Genomic DNA, 20,744 nt, shown 5'->3' with positions numbered 1-20,744 from the left:
GAGTCTGATCACAGGCCTGACCCTCTATCCTGGAAATGGAGAATCCTCCCCATCCCGGGGATTAGCGAGTCTGATCACAGACCTGACCCTCCATCCTGGAAATGGAGAATCCTCCCGTCCCGGGGAGCAGCGAGTCTGATCACAGACCTGACCCTCCGTCTTGGAAATGGAGAATCATCCCGTCCCGGGGAGCAGAGAGTCTGATCACAGACCTGACCCTCCATCCTGGAAATGGAGAATCCTCCCCGTCCCGGGGAGCAGTGAGTCTGATCACAGACCTGACCCTCCATCCTGGAAATGGAGAATCCTCCCGTCCCGGGGAGCAGAGAGTCTGATCACAGACCTGACCCTCCATCCTGGAAATGGAGAGTCCTCCCGTCCCGGGGAGCAGAGAGTCTGATCACAGACCTGACCCTCCATCCTGGAAATGGAGAGTCCTCCCGTCCCAGGGAGCAGAGAGTCTGATCACAGACCTGACCCTCCATCCTCGAAATGGAGAATCCTCCCGTCCTGGGGAGCAGCGAGTCTGATCACAGGCCTGACCCTCCATCCTGGAAATGGAGAATCCTCCCCGTCCTGGGGAGCAGAGAGTCTGATCACAGACCTGACCCTCCATCCTGGAAATGGAGAATCCTCCCGTCCCGGGAAGCAGAGAGTCTGATCACAGGCCTGACCCTCCATCCTGGAAATGGAGAATCCTCCCGTCCCGGGGAGCAGAGAGTCTGATCACAGACCTGACCCTCCATCCTGGAAATGGAGAATCATCCCGTCCTGGGGAGCAGAGAGTCTGATCACAGACCTGACCCTCTATCCTCGAAATGGAGAATCCTCCCGTCCCGGGAAGCAGAGAGTCTGATCACAGACCTGAACCTCCGTCTTGGAAATGGAGAATCCTCCCGTCCCGGGGAGCAGAGAGTCTGATCACAGACCTGACCCTCCATCCTGGAAATGAAGAATCCTCCCGTCCTGGGGAGCAGCGAGTCTGATCACAGGCCTGACCCTCCATCCTGGAAATGGAGAATCCTCCCGTCCCGGGGAGCAGCGAGTCTGATCACAGACCTGACCCTCCATCCTGGAAATGGAGAATCCTCCCGTCCCGGGGAGCAGCGAGTCTGATCACAGACCTGACCCTCCGTCTTGGAAATGGAGAATCATCCCGTCCCGGGGAGCAGAGAGTCTGATCACAGACCTGACCCTCCGTCTTGGAAATGGAGAATCATCCCGTCCCGGGGAGCAGTGAGTCTGATCACAGACCTGACCCTCCATCCTGGAAATGGAGAATCCTCCCGTCCCGGGGAGCAGAGAGTCTGATCACAGACCTGACCCTCCATCCTGGAAATGGAGAGTCCTCCCGTCCCGGGGAGCAGAGAGTCTGATCACAGACCTGACCCTCCATCCTCGAAATGGAGAATCCTCCCGTCCCGGGAAGCAGAGAGTCTGATCACAGACCTGAACCTCCGTCTTGGAAATGGAGAATCCTCCCGTCCCGGGGAGCAGAGAGTCTGATCACAGACCTGACCCTCCATCCTGGAAATGGAGAATCCTCCCGTCCTGGGGAGCAGCGAGTCTGATCACAGGCCTGACCCTCCATCCTGGAAATGAAGAATCCTCCCGTCCTGGGGAGCAGCGAGTCTGATCACAGGCCTGACCCTCCATCCTGGAAATGAAGAATCCTCCCGTCCTGGGGAGCAGCGAGTCTGATCACAGGCCTGACCCTCCATCCTGGAAATGGAGAATCATCCCGTCCTGGGGAGCAGCGAGTCTGATCACAGGCCTGACCCTCCATCCTGGAAATGGAGAATCCTCCCGTCCCGGGGAGTAGAGAGTCTGATCACAGACCTGACCCTCCATCCTGGAAATGGAGAATCCTCCCGTCCCGGGGAGCAGAGAGTCTGATCACAGACCTGACCCTCCATCCTGGAAATGGAGAATCCTCCATGTCATGGGGAGCAGCGAGTCTGATCACAGACCTGACCCTCCATCCTGGAAATGGAGAATCCTCCATGTCATGGGGAGCAGCGAGTCTGATCACAGGCCTGACCCTCCATCCTGGAAATGGAGAGTCCTCCCGTCCCGGGGAGCAGAGAGTCTGATCACAGACCTGAACCTCCGTCTTGGAAATGGAGAATCCTCCCGTCCCGGGGAGCAGAGAGTCTGATCACAGACCTGACCCTCCATCCTGGAAATGGAGAGTCCTCCCGTCCCGGGGAGCAGCGAGTCTGATCACAGGCCTGACCCTCCATCCTGGAAATGGAGAATCATCCCGTCCTGGGGAGCAGCGAGTCTGATCACAGACCTGACCCTCCATCCTGGAAATGGAGAATCCTCCATGTCATGGGGAGCAGAGAGTCTGATCACAGACCTGACCCTCCATCCTGGAAATGGAGAATCCTCCCCATCCCGGGGAGCAGCAAGTCTGATCACAGACCTGACCCTCCATCCTGGAAATGGAGAATCCTCCCGTCCCGGGGATCAGCGAGTCTGATCACAGACCTGACCCTCCATCCTGGAAATGGAGAATCCTCCCGTCCCGGGGATCAGCGAGTCTGATCACAGACCTGACCCTCCATCCTGGAAATGGAGAATCCTCCCGTCCCGGGGAGCAGCAAGTCTGATCACAGGCCTGACCCTCCATCCTGGAAATGGAGAATCCTCCCGTCCCGGGGAGCAGAGAGTCTGATCACAGGCCTGACCCTCCATCCTGGAAATGGAGAATCCTCCCGTCCCGGGGAGCAGAGAGTCTGATCACAGGCCTGACCCTCCATCCTGGAAATGGAGAATCCTCCCGTCCCGGGGAGCAGCGAGTCTGATCACAGACCTGACCCTCCGTCTTGGAAATGGAGAATCCTCCCGTCCCGGGGAGCAGAGAGTCTGATCACAGGCCTGACCCTCCATCCTGGAAATGGAGAGTCCTCCCGTCCCGGGGAGCAGAGAGTCTGATCACAGACCTGACCCTCCATCCTGGAAATGGAGAATCCTCCCGTCCCGGGGATCAGCGAGTCTGATCACAGACCTGACCCTCCATCCTGGAAATGGAGAATCATCCTGTCCCGGGGAGCAGAGAGTCTGATCACAGACCTGACCCTCCATCCTGGAAATGGAGAATCCTCCCGTCCCGGGGAGCAGAGAGTCTGATCACAGACCTGACCCTCCATCCTGGAAATGGAGAATCCTCCCGTCCCGGGGATCAGCGAGTCTGATCACAGACCTGACCCTCCATCCTGGAAATGGAGAATCATCCTGTCCCGGGGAGCAGAGAGTCTGATCACAGACCTGACCCTCCATCCTGGAAATGGAGAATCCTCCCGTCCCGGGGAGCAGAGAGTCTGATCACAGACCTGACCCTCCATCCTGGAAATGGAGAATCCTCCATGTCATGGGGAGCAGCGAGTCTGTACCAGTGGAGGATGCGAATTGCACCACCTATAACATTGCTAGTAACAATGTATAACAAATACACTCCGTTGGGTAGGATGTTTGTAGGATGCAGCAGAAGATGGCTTTTTTAATATCCCTGTGAAATAGTCATAGGGTAAAAGTAATTGCCCTCTCCTCATGTCTAATAGTCCAGAAATGGAGGCTCTGGAGGACTCGGGGTGCGATCAATATAGGGAATGATGCACAAAGTGTGACCTTTATGGCTGCAGCATGTTCATCATCTTCTGTAGAAGCTGGGGGTAGTCATCATAGATTTAACCCTTTCATAACCAATGGTTGAGGATGACTTTTATCAGAAGGGTCCCGTCATTGGTGACCAGAGCGCAGCAGGAAACCAAACAAATGGCGAGTCCACAAGTCATCATCCCAGATCATGGCCAACACTGCAAACTCTGGAAGTCAGACCACCGAAAATAAGGAGGGGGGGGGCACTTATTTATCAGAACCTGAGGTGTGAATGTCAATACTGTATAATAGAATATGATGGGATATAAAAGCTGGGAATGAGAAGGTGAAGAGACTGGAAAAGGGGGCACTTAATTTACCTATGGCGGTTTGTATAGCATTGCTGGTCACAGCCAGAGCTGCAGTCAGTATTCTGCCGTTACCTCCGGAGCTGCAGTCAGTATTCTGCCGTTACCTCCAGAGCTGCAGTCAGTATTCTGCTGTTACCTCCGGAGCTGCAGTCAGTATTCTGCCGTTACCTCCGGAGCTGCAGTCAGTATTCTGCTGTAGGGACTGTCACTTTTTGGCAATGTGCACACGTTGAGTTTTTGCTACATTTTTTTTTTACTGCTAAAACCTGCTCTTGGCAGTAAAAACAAGATTCTTATATAAAGCGACTTTGCTGCCTTTTTGATGTAGATTACTTGTGTCATTTGTCTATAGTACATGTTTAAATAAAGTTACTCTCATTGCAGCACAAGCGCAGCGGTGGCGTTTTTGGACAGTGATTGCCCGTCTCCTCCATCCTCAGTATTCAGTGACCGCCCGTCTCCTCCATCCTCAGTATTCAGTGACCGCTCGTCTCCTCCATCCTCAGTATTCAGTGACCGCCCATCTCCTCCATCCTCAGTATTCAGTGACCGCCCGTCTCCTCCGTCCTCAGTATTCAGTGACCGCCCGTCTCCTCCATCCTCAGTATTCAGTGACCGCCCATCTCCTCCATCCTCAGTATTCAGTGACCGCCCGTCTCCTCCATCGTCAGTATTCAGTGACCGCTCGTCTCCTCCATCCTCAGTATTCAGTGACCGCCCATCTCCTCCATCCTCAGTATTCAGTGACCGCCCGTCTCCTCCATCCTCAGTATTCAGTGACCGCTCGTCTCCTCCATCCTCAGTATTCAGTGACCGCCCGTCTCCTCCATCCTCAGTATTCAGTGACCGCCTGTCTTCTCCATCCTCAGTATTCAGTGACCGCTCGTCTCCTCCATCCTCAGTATTCAGTGACCGCCCGTCTCCTCCGTCCTCAGTATTCGGTGACCGCCCGTCTCCTCCGTCCTCAGTATTCGGTGACCGCCCTTCTCCTCAGTATTCGGTGACCACCCGCCTCCTCCGTCCTCAGTATTCGGTGACCGCCCGCCTCCTCCGTCCTCAGTATTCAGTGACCGCTCGTCTCCTCCATCCTCAGTATTCAGTGACCGCTCGTCTCCTCCATCCTCAGTATTCAGTGACCGCCCGTCTCCTCCATCCTCAGTATTCAGTGACCGCCCGTCTCCTCCATCCTCAGTATTCAGTGCCTGCCTGTCTTCTCCATCCTCAGTATTCAGTGACCGCCTGTCTTCTCCATCCTCAGTATTCAGTGACCGCTCGTCTCCTCCATCCTCAGTATTCAGTGACCGCCCGTCTCCTCCGTCCTCAGTATTCGGTGACCGCCCGTCTCCTCCGTCCTCAGTATTCGGTGACCGCCCTTCTCCTCAGTATTCGGTGACCACCCGCCTCCTCCGTCCTCAGTATTCGGTGACCGCCCGCCTCCTCCGTCCTCAGTATTCAGTGACCGCCCGTCTCCTCCGTCCTCAGTATTCAGTGACCGCCTGTCTCCTCCGTCCTCAGTATTCAGTGACCGCCCGTCTCCTCCGTCCTCAGTATTCGGTGACCGCCCGTCTCCTCCGTCCTCAGTATTCGGTGACCGCCCGCCTCCTCCGTCCTCAGTATTCGGTGACCGCCCATCTCCTCCGTCCTCAGTATTCAGTGACCGCCTGTCTCCTCCGTCCTCAGTATTCAGTGACCGCCCGTCTCCTCCGTCCTCAGTATTCAGTGACCACTCGTCTCCTCCATCCTCAGTATTCAGTGATCGCTCTTCTCCTCCATCCTCAGTATTCGGTGATCGCCCGTCTCCTCCATCCTCGGTATTCAGTAACCGCTCGTCTCCTCCATCCTCAGTATTCAGTGACCGCCCGTCTCCTCCATCCTCAGTATTCAGTGACCGCCCGTCTCCTCCATCCTCAGTATTCAGTGACCTCCCGTCTCCTCCATCCTCAGTATTCAGTGACCGCCCGTCTCCTCCATCCTCAGTATTCAGTGACCGCCCGTCTCCTCCGTCCTCGGTATTCAGTGATCGCCTATCTCCTCCATCCTCAGTATTCAGTGACCGCTCGTCTCCTCCATCCTCAGTATTCGGTGACCGCCTGTCTCCTCCATCCTCGGTATTCAGTGACCTCCCGTCTCCTCCATCCTCAGTATTCAGTGACCGCCTATCTCCTCCATCCTCAGTATTCAGTGACCGCCCGTCTCCTCCATCCTCAGTATTCAGTGACCACCCGTCTCCTCCGTCCTCAGTATTCAGAGACCACTCGACTACATTGTCCTCAGTATTCAGAGACCACTCGTCTACATTGTCCTCAGTATTCAGTGACCGCCCGTCTACTCCGTCCTCAGTATTCAGTAACTGCCCGTCTCCTCCGTCCTCAGTATTCAGTGACCGCCCGTCTTCTCCTTCCTCAGTATTCGGTGACTGCCCCGTCCTCAGTATTCGGTGGCCACTCGTCATCTCTTTTCTCAGTATTTGGTGACCGCCCGTCGTCTCCACCCTTGGTTTGTTATGTCTATCACTTCTTCTCGTTGGTTGTACACAGGTTATGGAGGCGACAGGTGGTGACTGAATACTGAGGATGGAGGAGATGTGCGGTCACTGAATACTGAGGATGGAGGAGACATCCGATCACTTAATACTGAGGACGGAGGAGACGTGCGATCACTGAATACTGAGGACGGAGATGGGCGGTCACTGAATACTGAGGACGGAGGAGGCGGGCGGTCACTGAATACTGAGGACGGAGGAGGCGGGCGGTCACTGAATACTGAGGACGGAGGAGTCGGGCGGTCACCGAATACTGAGGACGGAAGTTACTGGCGGTCACTGAATACTGAGGACGGAAGTTACGGGTGGTCTACTGAATACTGAGGACGGAAGTTACGGGTGGTCACTGAATACTGAGGACGGAAGTTACGGGTGGTCACTGAATACTGAGGACGGAAGTTACGGGTGGTCACTGAATACTGAGGACGGAAGTTACAGGAGGTAACCGAATACTGAGGACGGAAGTTACGGGTGGTCACTGAATACTGAGGACGGAAGTTACGGGTGGTCACTGAATACTGAGGACGGAAGTTACAGGCGGTCACTGAATACTGAGGACGGAAGTTACAGGAGGTAACCGAATACTGAGGACGGAAGTTACGGGTGGTCACTGAATACTGAGGACGGAAGTTACGGGTGGTCACTGAATACTGAGGACGGAAGTTACAGGCGGTCACCGAATAATGCTACTTTTTTACAGTAGCAGAAAACCTGTGAGATTCCAGAAATCTCCGCACACTGACTCCTGCTTTCTTTTCCTGTGTGTTTGACAGAAGCCACGTTGGCTCTTTTTGCTGTTTTTTTCACCAACAGTGAAAAACTGCAGCTTCGTTTTTTCGTGAATGAAACTAACTTTATTTAAACATGTCCTGTGGACAAATGACACCAAAAACACTGCAAAAGCCACAGCAAGAACGCAGTATGTGAACATTGCCTGGTTACAGATATTCACCCAATGGAAGGCAAACGCTCCCCTCACATTACGGGAGGACAGGAGCCACACTAGGCAGTGGCCACTAACTTCACCCCCCCCCCCCACACAGCGTCCATCATTCTGGCCAGCGATTAGTGGAGGTCAGGAGCCACACTAGGCAGGGGCCGCTGACTTCACCCCCCCCCCCCCCACACAGCATCCATCATTCTGGCCAGCGATTAGTGGAGGTCAGGAGCCACACTAGGCAGGGGCCGCTGACTTCACCCCCCCCCCACAGCATCCATCATTCTGGCCTGGGATTAGGGGAGGACAGGAGCCACACTAGGCAGTGGCCACTAACTTCACCCCCCCCCCACAGCATCCATCATTCTGGCCTGGGATTAGGGGAGGACAGGAGCCACGCTGGGCAGGGGCCGCTGACTTCACCCCCCCCCACACAGCGTCCATCATTCTGGCCTGGGATTAGAAGAGGACAGGAGCCACGCTGGGCAGGGGCCGCTGACTTCACACCCCCACATAGCGCCCATCATTCTGGCTAGGGATTAGGGGAGGTCAGGAGCCACACTAGGCAGGGGCCGCTGACTTCACCCCCCCCCCCCCCCCCCACACACACACACACACAGCGTCCATCATTCTGGCCAGGGATTAGTGGAGGTCAGGAGACACACTAGGCAGGGGCCGCTGACTTTACCCCCCCACCCCACGCAGCGTCCATCATTCTGGCCAGGGATTAGTGGAGATCAGGAGCCACACTAGGCAGGGGCCGCTGACTTCACCCCCACACAGCGTCCATCATTCTGGCCAGGGATTAGTGGAGGTCAGGAGCCACACTAGGCAGGGGCCGCTGACTTCACACCCCACCCACACAACGTCCATCATTCTGGCTAGGGATTAAGGGAGGACAGGAGTCACACTAGGCAGGATCCCATGACGTCAGTTCTCGGGGAACTGCTGTAGAAAGCCCTCCTGTCTATATCATGGTAGTACCGGGCTGCGGCAGCCACGAGTACCCCGGTACTGGCCGCCGGTCATCGATCACCCGCTTCTTCCGTAGCTTCGCCTCCACAGCTTTTATAATTAAAATAAAAAAACAAACATTACAACACATAAAAGTTAAAATCAATAATAAAACAGTGCGGACGGCCCCACACATAATACTGTCTGATGCCCCCGATAACCATGGTGCCGCCATAGAAAAATGCCCAAGTCTGGCCCAGTGCTAGAGCCGTGTCCAGCACCGCTCAGGGAGGCGAGGGGCGAAACGTCACCCCCAAATACCCCAATAATCCCAGTGCCAAGGCAGCCGCCAGGGGTGATGCCAAGAGGCTAGAGAAGGAAGACTGGGATCGTATAATAAGGCACGGCTGTGGCCCTAACGCTGTCCTCGCCTCGTGCCTACCAGAGTCCGCACGGCTGGGCGACATGACGGGTGGATCGCCGGCGGGAATAACATCTCTATAAAAAGGAAGACTGCACACTCTTCGTAATAAATTATGATCCAGTGTAGACGATGGAGGTCGCCACCGGGAGATCACCCCACCGGGCCCTGCAGCTGGCGGGAGAAGCTGGGGTTAGCGCCAGTGACCTGGTGAGGGGTGGTGTGAGGGACGCTGCCGCCACTGAGCAGCAGGGTGCCCCCGCACTGAGGGCAGGACTGCTGCGTCTCTAGCATGTTGCTGCGGTTGCTGAAGGTGCGCTCGCACAGGTCGCACTGCAGGACCTTCTCGTGGGGCATCCAGTCACCTCGCTCTTTGGGGGAAAGGTTACGACCCGGCAGCCGCTGCTTGGGGTTCTCTTCATCCACACCCTCGTCTTCAGAGTCTACGGTCTGTTCATAGCTGCGCCTCTGCGGGGGACGCCGCTTCCGCTTGCCAGGACGGGGTCGGGTGCTTACGCAGAGGGTGGAGATACCCGGCAGCGGCTCCCGGTTACAGGGGAAGCTCGGCTGCGACAAGGAGATGATGTCTGCATCTGGGGAAGGACAGGACAGAAAAAAACAAAGTGAGTCCCAGAAGATCAGAAGACAACGGCACAATCCATTCAATATCCAAAACGTGCTTAATCCAAGAAGTCCATTAAAAAGCGAGGAGACAGCTGGGTGCAGGCCCCCAGGGGACAACGGCCGTTTCGCACCTCCTAGTGCTTGAACGGGTCCGCCCTCATGACTGACAGCAAAGGTCTGACTGATTCCCAGCAGAGGCCACCCTCATGACTGACCGCAAAAGTCTGACTGATTCCCAGCAGAGGCCGCCCTCATGACTGACCGCAAAAGTCTGACTGATTCCCAGCAGAGGCCACCCTCATAACTGACACCAAAGGTCTGACTGATTCCCAGCAGAGGCCGCCCTCATGACTGACAGCAAAGGTCTGACTGATTCCAGCAGAGGCCGCCCTCATAACTGACAGCAAAGGTCTGACTGATTCCCAGCAGAGGCCGCCCTCATGGCTGACAGCAAAGGTCTGACTGATTCCCAGCAGAGGCCACCCTCATGACTGACAACAAAGGTCTGACTGATTCCAGCGGAGGCCGCCCTCATGACTGACAGCAAAGTTCTGACTGATTCAAGCAGAGGCCGCCCTCATGACTAACAGCAAAGGTCTGACTGATGCCCAGCAGAGGCCACCCTCATGACTGACAACAAAGGACTGACTGATTCCAGCAGAGGCCGCCCTCATGACTGACAGCAAAGTTCTGATTCCCAGCAGAGGCCACCCTCATGACTGACAGCAAAGGTCTGACTGATTCCCAGCAGAGGCCGCCCTCATGACTGACAGCAAAGGTCTGACTGATTCAAGCAGAGGCCGCCCTCATGACTAACAGCAAAGGTCTAACTGATGCCCAGCAGAGGCCGCCCTCATGACTGACAGCAAAGGTCTAACTGATTCCCAGCAGAGGCCGCCCTCATGACTGACAGCAAAGGTCTGATTCCCAGCAGAGGCCGCCCTCATGACTGACAGCAAAGGTCTAACTGATTCCCAGCAGAGGGTGCCCTCATGACTGACAGCAAAGGTCTGATTCCCAGCAGAGGCCGCCCTCATGACTGACAGCAAAGGTCTGACTGATTCAAGCAGAGGCCGCCCTCATGACTGACAGCAAAGGTCTGACTGATTCAAGCAGAGGCCGCCCTCATGACTGACAGCAAAGGTCTGACTGATTCCCAGCAGAGGCCGCCCTCATGACTGACAGCAAAGGTCTGACTGATTCAAGCAGAGGCCGCCCTCATGACTGACAGCAAAGGTCTGACTGATTCCCAGCAGAGGCCGCCCTCATGACTGACAGCAAAGGTCTGACTGATTCAAGCAGAGGCCGCCCTCATGACTGACAGCAAAGGTCTAACTGATACCCAGCAGAGGCCGCCCTCATGACTGACAGCAAAGGTCTGACTGATTCCCAGCAGAGGCCGCCCTCATGACTGACAACAAAGGTCTGACTGATTCCCAGCAGAGGCCGCCCTCATGACTGACAGCAAAGGTCTGACTGATTCCCAGCAGAGGCCGCCCTCATGACTGACAGCAAAGGTCTGACTGATTCCCAGCAGAGGCCGCCCTCATGACTGACAGCAAAGGTCTGACTGATTCAAGCAGAGGCCGCCCTCATGACTGATAGCAAAGGTCTAACTGATGCCCAGCAGAGGCCGCCCTCATGACTGACAGCAAAGGTCTGACTGATTCAAGGAGAGGCCGCCCTCATGACTGACAGCAAGAGTCTGACTGATTCCCAGCAGAGGCCACCCTCATGACTGACAGCAAAGGTCTGACTGATTCCCAGCAGAGGCCGCCCTCATGACTGACAGCAAAGGTCTAACTGATGCCCAGCAGAGGCCGCCCTCATGACTGACAGCAAGGGTCTGACTGATTCCCAGCAGAGGCCACCCTCATGACTGACAGCAAGGGTCTGACTGATTCCAGCAGAAGCCGCCCTCATGACTGACAACAAAGGTCTGACTGATTCCCAGCAGAGGCCGCCCTCATGACTGACAACAAAGGTCTGACTGATTCCAGCAGAGGCCTCCCTCATGACTGACAGCAAAGGTCTAACTGATGCCCAGCAGAGGCCGCCCTCATGACTGACAGCAAGGGTCTGACTGATTCCCAGCAGAGGCCGCCCTCATGACTGACAACAAAGGTCTGACTAATTCCCAGCAGAGGCCGCCCTCATGACTGACAGCAAAGGTCTGACTGATTCCCAGCAGAGACCGCCCTCATGATTGACAGCAAAGGTCTGACTGATTCCCAGCAGAGGCCGCCCTCATGACTGACAGCAAAGGTCTGACTGATTCAAGCAGAGGCCGCCCTCATGACTGATAGCAAAGGTCTAACTGATGCCCAGCAGAGGCCGCCCTCATGACTGACAGCAAGGGTCTGACTGATTCCCAGCAGAGGCCACCCTCATGACTGACAGCAAAGGTCTGACTGATTCCCAGCAGAGGCCGCCCTCATGACTGACAGCAAAGGTCTAACTGATGCCCAGCAGAGGCCGCCCTCATGACTGACAGCAAGGGTCTGACTGATTCCCAGCAGAGGCCACCCTCATGACTGACAGCAAGGGTCTGACTGATTCCAGCAGAAGCCGCCCTCATGACTGACAACAAAGGTCTGACTGATTCCCAGCAGAGGCCGCCCTCATGACTGACAACAAAGGTCTGACTGATTCCAGCAGAGGCCTCCCTCATGACTGACAGCAAAGGTCTGACTGATTCCCAGCAGAGGCCGCCCTCATGACTGACAGCAAAGGTCTGACTGATTCCCAGCAGAGGCCGTCCTCATGACTGACAGCAAAGGTCTGACTGATTCAAGCAGAGGCCGCCCTCATGACTGATAGCAAAGGTCTAACTGATGCCCAGCAGAGGCCGCCCTCATGACTGACAACAAAGGTCTGACTGATTCCCAGCAGAGGCCGCCCTCATGACTGACAGCAAAGGTCTGACTGATTCAAGCAGAGGCCGCCCTCATCACTGACAGCAAAGGTCTAACTGATGCCCAGCAGAGGCCGCCCTCATGACTGACAGCAAGGGTCTGACTGATTCCCAGCAGAGGCCGCCCTCATGAATGACAGCAAAGGTCTGACTGATTCCAGCAGAGGCCACCCTCATGACTGACAGCAGAGGTCTGACTGATTCCAGCAGAGGCTGCCCTCATGACTGACAACAAAGGTCTGACTGATTCCAGCAGAGGCCACCCTCATGACTGACAGCAAAGGTCTGACTGATTCCCAGCAGAGGCCGCACTCATGACTGACAACAAAGGTCTGACTGATTCCAGCAGAGGCTGCCCTCATGACTGACAGCAAAGGTCTGACTGATTCCAGCAGAGGCCGCCCTCATGACTGACAGCAAAGTTCTGACTGATTCCAGCAGAGGCCACCCTCATGACTGACAGCAAAGGTCTGACTGATTCCAGCAGAGGCAACCCTCATGACTGACAGCAAAGGTCTGACTGATTCCCAGCAGAGGCCGCCCTCATGACTGAAAACAAAGGTCTAACTCATTCCAGCAGAGGCCGCCCTCATGACTGACAGCAAAGGTCTAACTCATTCCAGCAGAGGCTGCCCTCATGACTGAAAACAAAGGTCTAACTCATTCCAGCAGAGGCTGCCCTCATGACTGAAAACAAAGGTCTAACTCATTCCAGCAGAGGCCACCCTCATGACTGACAGCAAAGGTCTGACTGATTCCAGCAGAGGCCACCCTCATGACTGACAACAATGGTCTGACTGATTCCAGCAGAGGCCACCCTCATGACTGACAGCAAAGGTCTAACTGATTCCAGCAGAGGCTGCCCTCATGACTGACAACAATGGTCTGACTAATTCCCAGCAGAGGCCGCCCTCATGACTGACAGCAAAGTTCTGACTGATTCCCAGCAGAGGCCGCCCTCATGACTGACAGCAAAGGTCTGACTGATTCCCAGCAGAGGCCGCCGTCATGAATGACAGCAAAGGTCTGACTAATTCCCAGCAGAGGCCGCCCTCATGACTGACAACAAAGGTCTGACTGATTCCAGCAGAGGCTGCCCTCATGACTGACAACAAAGGTCTGACTGATTCCAGCAGAGGCCGCCCTCATGACTGATAGCAAAGGTCTAACTGATGCCCAGCAGAGGCCGCCCTCATGACTGACAGCAAAGGTCTGACTGATTCAAGGAGAGGCCGCCCTCATGACTGACAGCAAATGTCTGACTGATTCCCAGCAGAGGCCGCTCTCATGACTGACAGCAAAGGTCTGACTGATTCCCAGCAGAGGCCGCCCTCATGACTGACAGCAAAGGTCTAACTGATGCCCAGCAGAGGCCGCCCTCATGACTGTCAGCAAAGGTCTGACTGATTCCCAGCAGAGGCCGCCCTCATGACTGACAGCAAAAGTCTGACTGATTCCCAGCAGAGGCCGCCCTCATGACTGACAGCAAAGGTCTAACTGATGCCCAGCAGAGGCCGCCCTCATGACTGACAGCAAGGGTCTGACTGATTCCCAGCAGAGGCCACCCTCATGACTGACAGCAAGGGTCTGATTGATTCCAGCAGAAGCCGCCCTCATGACTGACAACAAAGGTCTGACTGATTCCAGCAGAGGCTGCCCTCATGACTGACAACAATGGTCTGACTGATTCCAGCAGAGGCCTCCCTCATGACTGACAGCAAAGGTCTGACTGATTCCCAGCAGAGGCCGCCCTCATGACTGACAGCAAAGGTCTAACTGATGCCCAGCAGAGGCCGCCCTCATGACTGACAGCAAGGGTCTGACTGATTCCCAGCAGAGGCCACCCTCATGACTGACAGCAAGGGTCTGACTGATTCCAGCAGAAGCCGCCCTCATGACTGACAACAAAGGTCTGACTGATTCCAGCAGAGGCTGCCCTCATGACTGACAACAATGGTCTGACTGATTCCCAGCAGAGGCCGCCCTCATGACTGACAGCAAAGGTCTAACTGATGCCCAGCAGAGGCCGCCCTCATGACTGACAGCAAGGGTCTGACTGATTCCCAGCAGAGGCCACCCTCATGACTGACAGCAAGGGTCTGACTGATTCAAGCAGAGGCCGCCCTCATGACTGATAGCAAAGGTCTAACTGATGCCCAGCAGAGGCCGCCCTCATGACTGACAGCAAAGGTCTGACTGATTCAAGGAGAGGCCGCCCTCATGACTGACAGCAAAGGTCTGACTGATTCCCAGCAGAGGCCGCCCTCATGACTGACAGCAAAGGTCTGACTGATTCCCAGCAGAGGCCGCCCTCATGACTGACAGCAAAGGTCTAACTGATGCCCAGCAGAGGCCGTCCTCATGACTGACAGCAAAGGTCTGACTGATTCCCAGCAGAGGCCGCCCTCATGACTGACAGCAAAGGTCTGACTGATTCCCAGCAGAGGCCGCCCTCATGACTGACAGCAAAGGTCTAACTGATGCCCAGCAGAGGCCGCCCTCATGACTGACAGCAAGGGTCTGACTGATTCCCAGCAGAGGCCACCCTCATGACTGACAGCAAGGGTCTGACTGATTCCAGCAGAAGCCGCCCTCATGACTGACAACAAAGGTCTGACTGATTCCAGCAGAGGCCTCCCTCATGACTGACAGCAAAGGTCTGACTGATTCCCAGCAGAGGCCGCCCTCATGACTGACAGCAAAGGTCTAACTGATGCCCAGCAGAGGCCGCCCTCATGACTGACAGCAAGGGTCTGACTGATTCCAGAAGAAGCCGCCCTCATGACTGACAACAAAGGTCTGACTGATTCCAGCAGAGGCTGCCCTCATGACTGAGAACAATGGTCTGACTGATTCCAGCAGAGGCCACCCTCATGACTGACAACAAAGGTCTGACTGATTCCAGCAGAGGCCACCCTCATGACTGACAACAAAGGTCTGACTGATTCCAGCAGAGGCTGCCCTCATGACTGACAACAATGGTCTGACTGATTCCCAGCAGAGGCCGCCCTCATGACTGACAGCAAAGGTCTAACTGATGCCCAGCAGAGGCCGCCCTCATGACTGACAGCAAGGGTCTGACTGATTCCCAGCAGAGGCCACCCTCATGACTGACAGCAAGGGTCTGACTGATTCCAGCAGAAGCCGCCCTCATGACTGACAACAAAGGTCTGACTGATTCCCAGCAGAGGCCGCCTTCATGACTGACAACAAAGGTCTGACTGATTCCAGCAGAGGCCTCCCTCATGACTGACAGCAAAGGTCTAACTGATGCCCAGCAGAGGCCGCCCTCATGACTGACAGCAAGGGTCTTACTGATTCCAGCAGAGGCTGCCCTCATGACTGACAACAAAGGTCTGACTGATTCCAGCAGAGGCCGCCTTCATGACTGAAAACAAAGGTCTGACTGATTCCAGCAGAGGCTGCCCTCATGACTGACAACAAAGGTCTGACTGATTCCAGCAGAGGCTGCCCTCATGACTGACAGCAAAGGTCTGACTGATTCCAGCAGAGGCCGCCTTCATGACTGACAGCAAAGGTCTGACTGATTCCAGCAGAGGCCGCCCTCATGACTGACAGCAAAGGTCTGACTGATTCCAGCAGAGGCTGCCCTCATGACTGACAGCAAAGGTCTGACTGATTCCAGCAGAGGCCACCCTCATGACTGACAGCAAAGGTCTGACTGATTCCCAGCAGAGGCTGCCCTCATGACTGAAAACAAAGGTCTGACTGATTCCAGCAGAAGCCGCCCTCATGACTGACAACAAAGGTCTGACTGATTCCAGTAGAGGCTGCCCTCATGACTGACAGCAAAGGTCTGACTGATTCCAGCAGAGGCCGCCCTCATGACTGACAGCAAAGGTCTGACTGATTCCAGCAGAGGCTGCCCTCATGACTGACAGCAAAGGTCTGACTGATTCCAGCAGAGGCTGCCCTCATGACTGACAACAAAGGTCTGACTGATTCCAGCAGAGGCCTCCCTCATGACTGACAGCAAAGGTCTGACTGATTCCAGCAGAGGCTGCCCTCATGACTGACAGCAAAGGTCTGACTGATTCCAGCAGAGGCCGCCCTCATGACTGACAGCAAAGGTCTGACTGATTCCAGCAGAGGCTGCCCTCATGACTGACAGCAAAGGTCTGACTGATTCCAGCAGAGGCCGCCCTCATGACTGACAGCAAAGGTCTGACTGATTCCAGCAGAGGCCTCCCTCATGACTGGCAGCAAAGGTCTGACTGATTCCAGCAGAGGCCTCCCTCATGACTGACAGCAAAGGTCTGACTGATTCCAGCAGAGGCTGCCCTCATGACTGACAGCAAAGGTCTGACTGATTCCAGCAGAGGCCTCCCTCATGACTGACAGCAAAGGTCTGACTGATTCCAGCAGAGGCCTCCCTCATGACTGACAGCAAAGGTCTGACTGATTCCAGCAGAGGCTGCCCTCATGACTGACAGCAAAGGTCTGACTGATTCCAGCAGAGGCCTCCCTCATGACTGACAGCAAAGGTCTGACTGATTCCAGCAGAGGCTGCCCTCATGACTGACAGCAAAGGTCTGACTGATTCCAGCAGAGGCCGCCCTCATGACTGACAGCAAAGGGCTGTGTTTTTTTTTTTACAGATAAATACATGGAATTATTTATTTTTTGTAAAAACCCACGTTAGTGCTGCAGATTGCGGTATGTTAAACACATTGGGGCGGTTTAATATCAAAAAACGACATGACAGGTTCAGTTTAACATCCACCGCTATGGACATTAGTGATAAGAAGCCGTGAGAGTAGATGTAGGGTGGTGCAGAACTGTGGAGAGGACGGGTAGGTGATAGACAAAAATGAGGGAGGAGATGTAGGGGGTGCAGATCTGTGGAGAGGACGGGTGGGGTGATAGACAGAGATAAGGGAGGAGATGTAGGGGGGTGCAGATCTGTGGAGAGGACGGGTGGGGTGATAGACAGAGATGAGGGAGGAGATGTAGGGTGGTGCAGCACTGTGGAGAGGACGGGTGGGGTGATAGACAGAGATGAGGGAGGAGATGTAGGGTGGTGCAGCACTGTGGAGAGGATGGGTGGGGTGATAGACAGAGATGAGGGAGGAGATGTAGGGTGGTGCGGAACCGTGGAGAGCTTTGTAAGTGAGAGTGATAAGTTTATATTGGATTCAGTAGCGGATAGGCAACCAGTGCAATGACTAGCACAGAGCAGAGGCATCAGTGAAGCGGTTGCAGAGGACAATGATCCTGGCTGCGGCATTCAGAATGGATTGGAGAGGGGAGAGTTTAGTAACAGGGAGACCAATTAGTAAAGAGTTACAATAATCCCGGCGAGAATGAATGAGAGCGACAGTGAGAGTTTCTGCAGAGTCAACGGTAAGAAAAGGTCAAATTCTAGAGATGTTTTTGAGGTGGAATTGATAAGAACGAGCGAGTGAATGAACATGGGGAGTGAAGGAGAGATCAGAGTCACATATAACCCCAAGACAGCGGGCGTGCTGCTGGGGGGAATGGTAGAGCCACACACAAGACAGCGGCGTGCTGCTGGGGGTAATGGTAGAGCCACACACAAGACAGCGGGCGTGCTGCTGGGGGTAATGGTAGAGCCACACACAAGACAGCGGGCGTGCTGCTGGGGCGTAATGGTAGAGCCACACAAGACAGCGGGCGTGCTGCTGGGGGTAATGGTAGAGCCACACAAGACAGCGGCGTGCTGCTGGGGGTAATGGTAGAGCCACACAAGACAGCGGGCGTGCTGCTGGGGTGTAATGGTAGAGCCACACAAGACAGCGGGCGTGCTGCTGGGGGTAATGGTAGAGCCACACACAAGACAGCGGGCGTGCTGCTGGGGGTAATGGTAGAGCCACACACAAGACAGCGGCGTGCTGCTGGGGGTAATGGTAGAGCCACACACAAGACAGCGGGCGTGCTGCTGGGGGTAATGGTAGAGCCACACAAGACAGCGGGCGTGCTGCTGGGGGTAATGGTAGAGCCACACAAGACAGCGGCGTGCTGCTGGGGTGTAATGGTAGAGCCACACAAGACAGCGGCGTGCTGCTGGGGGTAATGGTAGAGCCACACACAAGACAGCGGGCGTGCTGCTGGGGCGTAATGGTAGAGCCACACAAGACAGCGGCGTGCTGCTGGGGTGTAATGGTAGAGCCACACAAGACAGCGGGCGTGCTGCTGGGGGTAATGGTAGAGCCACACACAAGACAGCGGGCGTGCTGCTGGGGGGAATGGTAGAGCCACACAAGACAGCGGGCGTGCTGCTGGGGGTAATGGTAGAGCCACACACAAGACAGCGGGCGTGCTGATGGCCGTAATGGTAGAGCCACACAAGACAGCGGGCGTGCTGCTGGGGGTAATGGTAGAGCCACACAAGACAGCGGGCGTGCTGCTGGGGGTAATGGTAGAGCCACACACAAGAGAGCGGGCGTGCTGCTGGGGGTAATGGTAGAGCCACACACAAGACAGCGGGCGTGCTGCTGGGGGTAATGGTAGAGCCACACACAAGACAGCGGGCGTGCTGCTGGGGGTAATGGTAGAGCCACACAAGACAGCGGGCGTGCTGCTGGGGGTAATGGTAGAGCCACACACAAGACAGCGGGCGTGCTGATGGGCGTAATGGTAGAGCCACACAAGACAGCGGGCGTGCTGATGGGCGTAATGGTAGAGCCACACAAGACAGCGGGCGTGCTGATGGGGGTAATGGTAGAGCCACACAAGACAGCGGCGTGCTGCTGGGGGTAATGGTAGAGCCACACACAAGACAGCGGGCGTGCTACTGGGGCGTAATGGTAGAGCCACACACAAGACAGCGGGCGTGCTGCTGGGGGTAATGGTAGAGCCACACAAGACAGCGGGCGTAATGCTGGGGGTAATGGTAGAGCCACACACAAGACAGCGGGCGTGCTGCTGGGGGTAATGGTAGAGCCACACACAAGACAGCGGGTGTGCTGCTGGGGGTAATGGTAGAGCCACACACAAGACAGCGGGCGTGCTGCTGGGCGTAATGGTAGAGCCACACACAAGACAGCGGGCGTGCTGCTGGGGGTAATGGTAGAGCCACACAAGACAGCGGGCGTGCTGCTGGGTGTAATGGTAGAGCGACACAAGACAGCGGGCGTGCTGCTGGGGCGTAATGGTAGAGCCACACAAGACAGCGGGTGTGCTGCTGGGGGTAATGGTAGAGCCACACAAGACAGCGGGCGTGCTGCTGGGGCGTAATGGTAGAGCCACACAAGACAGAGGGCGTGCTGCTGGGGGTAATGGTAGAGCCACACACAAGACAACGGGCGTGCTGCTGGGGCGTAATGGTAGAGCCACACACAAGACAGCGGGCGTGCTGCTGGGGGTAATGGTAGAGCCACACACAAGACAGCGGGCGTGCTGCTGGGGGTAATGGTAGAGCCACAGAAGACAGCGGCGTGCTGCTGGGGGTAATGGTAGAGCCACACAAGACAGCGGGCGTGCTGCTGGGGGTAATGGTAGAGCCACACAAGACAGCGGGCGTGCTGCTGGGGGTAATGGTAGAGCCACACAAGACAGCGGGCGTGCTGCTGGGGCGTAATGGTAGAGCCACACAAGACAGCGGGCGTGCTGCTGGGGGTAATGGTAGAGCCACAGAAGACAGCGGCGTGCTGCTGGGGGTAATGGTAGAGCCACACAAGACAGCGGGCGTGCTGCTGGGGGTAATGGTAGAGCCACACACAAGACAGCGGGCGTGCTGCTGGGGGTAATGGTAGAGCCACAGAAGACAGCGGGCGTGCTGCTGGGGGTAATGGTAGAGCCACACAAGACAGCGGGCGTGCTGCTGGGGGTAATGGTAGAGCCACACACAAGACAGCGGGCGTGCTGCTGGGGCGTAATGGTAGAGCCACACACAAGACAGCGGGCGTGCTGCTGGGCGTAATGGTAGAGCCACACACAAGACAGCGGGCGTGCTGCTGGGGCGTAATGGTAGAGCCACACACAAGACAGCGGGCGTGCTGCTGGGGGTAATGGTAGAGCCACACAAGACAGCGGGCGTGCTGCTGGGGCGTAATGGTAGAGCCACACAAGACAGCGGGCGTGCTGCTGGGGGTAATGGTAGAGCCACACACAGAAATGGTAATATTGGGTTTCGGAAGGTTAGGAGAGGGAGGAAACACGAGGAGTTCAGTTTTTGACAGGTTCAGTGTTAGATAGAGGCAGGACATGATGCTGGAGACAGCGGACAGACAATTGGTAGTATTTTGTAATAGTGCAGGGTGATGTCAGGAGAAGATGTGTGCAGTTGGGTGTCATCAGCATAGAGATGGGACTGGAAACCAAATCTGCTGATGGCTTGTCCAATAGGGGCTGTGTATAGAGAGAAAAGGAGGGGGTCTAGGACTGAACCCTGAGGA

The 20,744-nt window shown here is 55.7% G+C and overlaps 1 protein-coding gene across 1 annotated transcript in view; it reads right to left on the bottom strand.

Moving 5' to 3' along the window:
- Positions 1-8,493: 8,493 nt before the first annotated feature.
- Positions 8,494-20,744, bottom strand: part of LOC142295791 (uncharacterized) — a 34,634-nt gene continuing 22,383 nt past the window's right edge. Inside the window, exon 7 of the mRNA XM_075338884.1 lies at positions 8,494-9,421. Within this exon, the coding sequence (XP_075194999.1) occupies positions 8,982-9,421 (440 nt within the window). The 3' untranslated portion in view covers positions 8,494-8,981. The remainder of the gene's footprint in view (positions 9,422-20,744) is intronic.

The sequence above is a fragment of the Anomaloglossus baeobatrachus genome, chromosome 3 (genome assembly GCF_048569485.1).
Source record: "Anomaloglossus baeobatrachus isolate aAnoBae1 chromosome 3, aAnoBae1.hap1, whole genome shotgun sequence".
In the NCBI taxonomy this organism is placed as follows: Eukaryota; Metazoa; Chordata; class Amphibia; order Anura; family Aromobatidae; genus Anomaloglossus; species Anomaloglossus baeobatrachus.
This window is presented reverse-complemented; position numbering and strand designations above follow the sequence as displayed.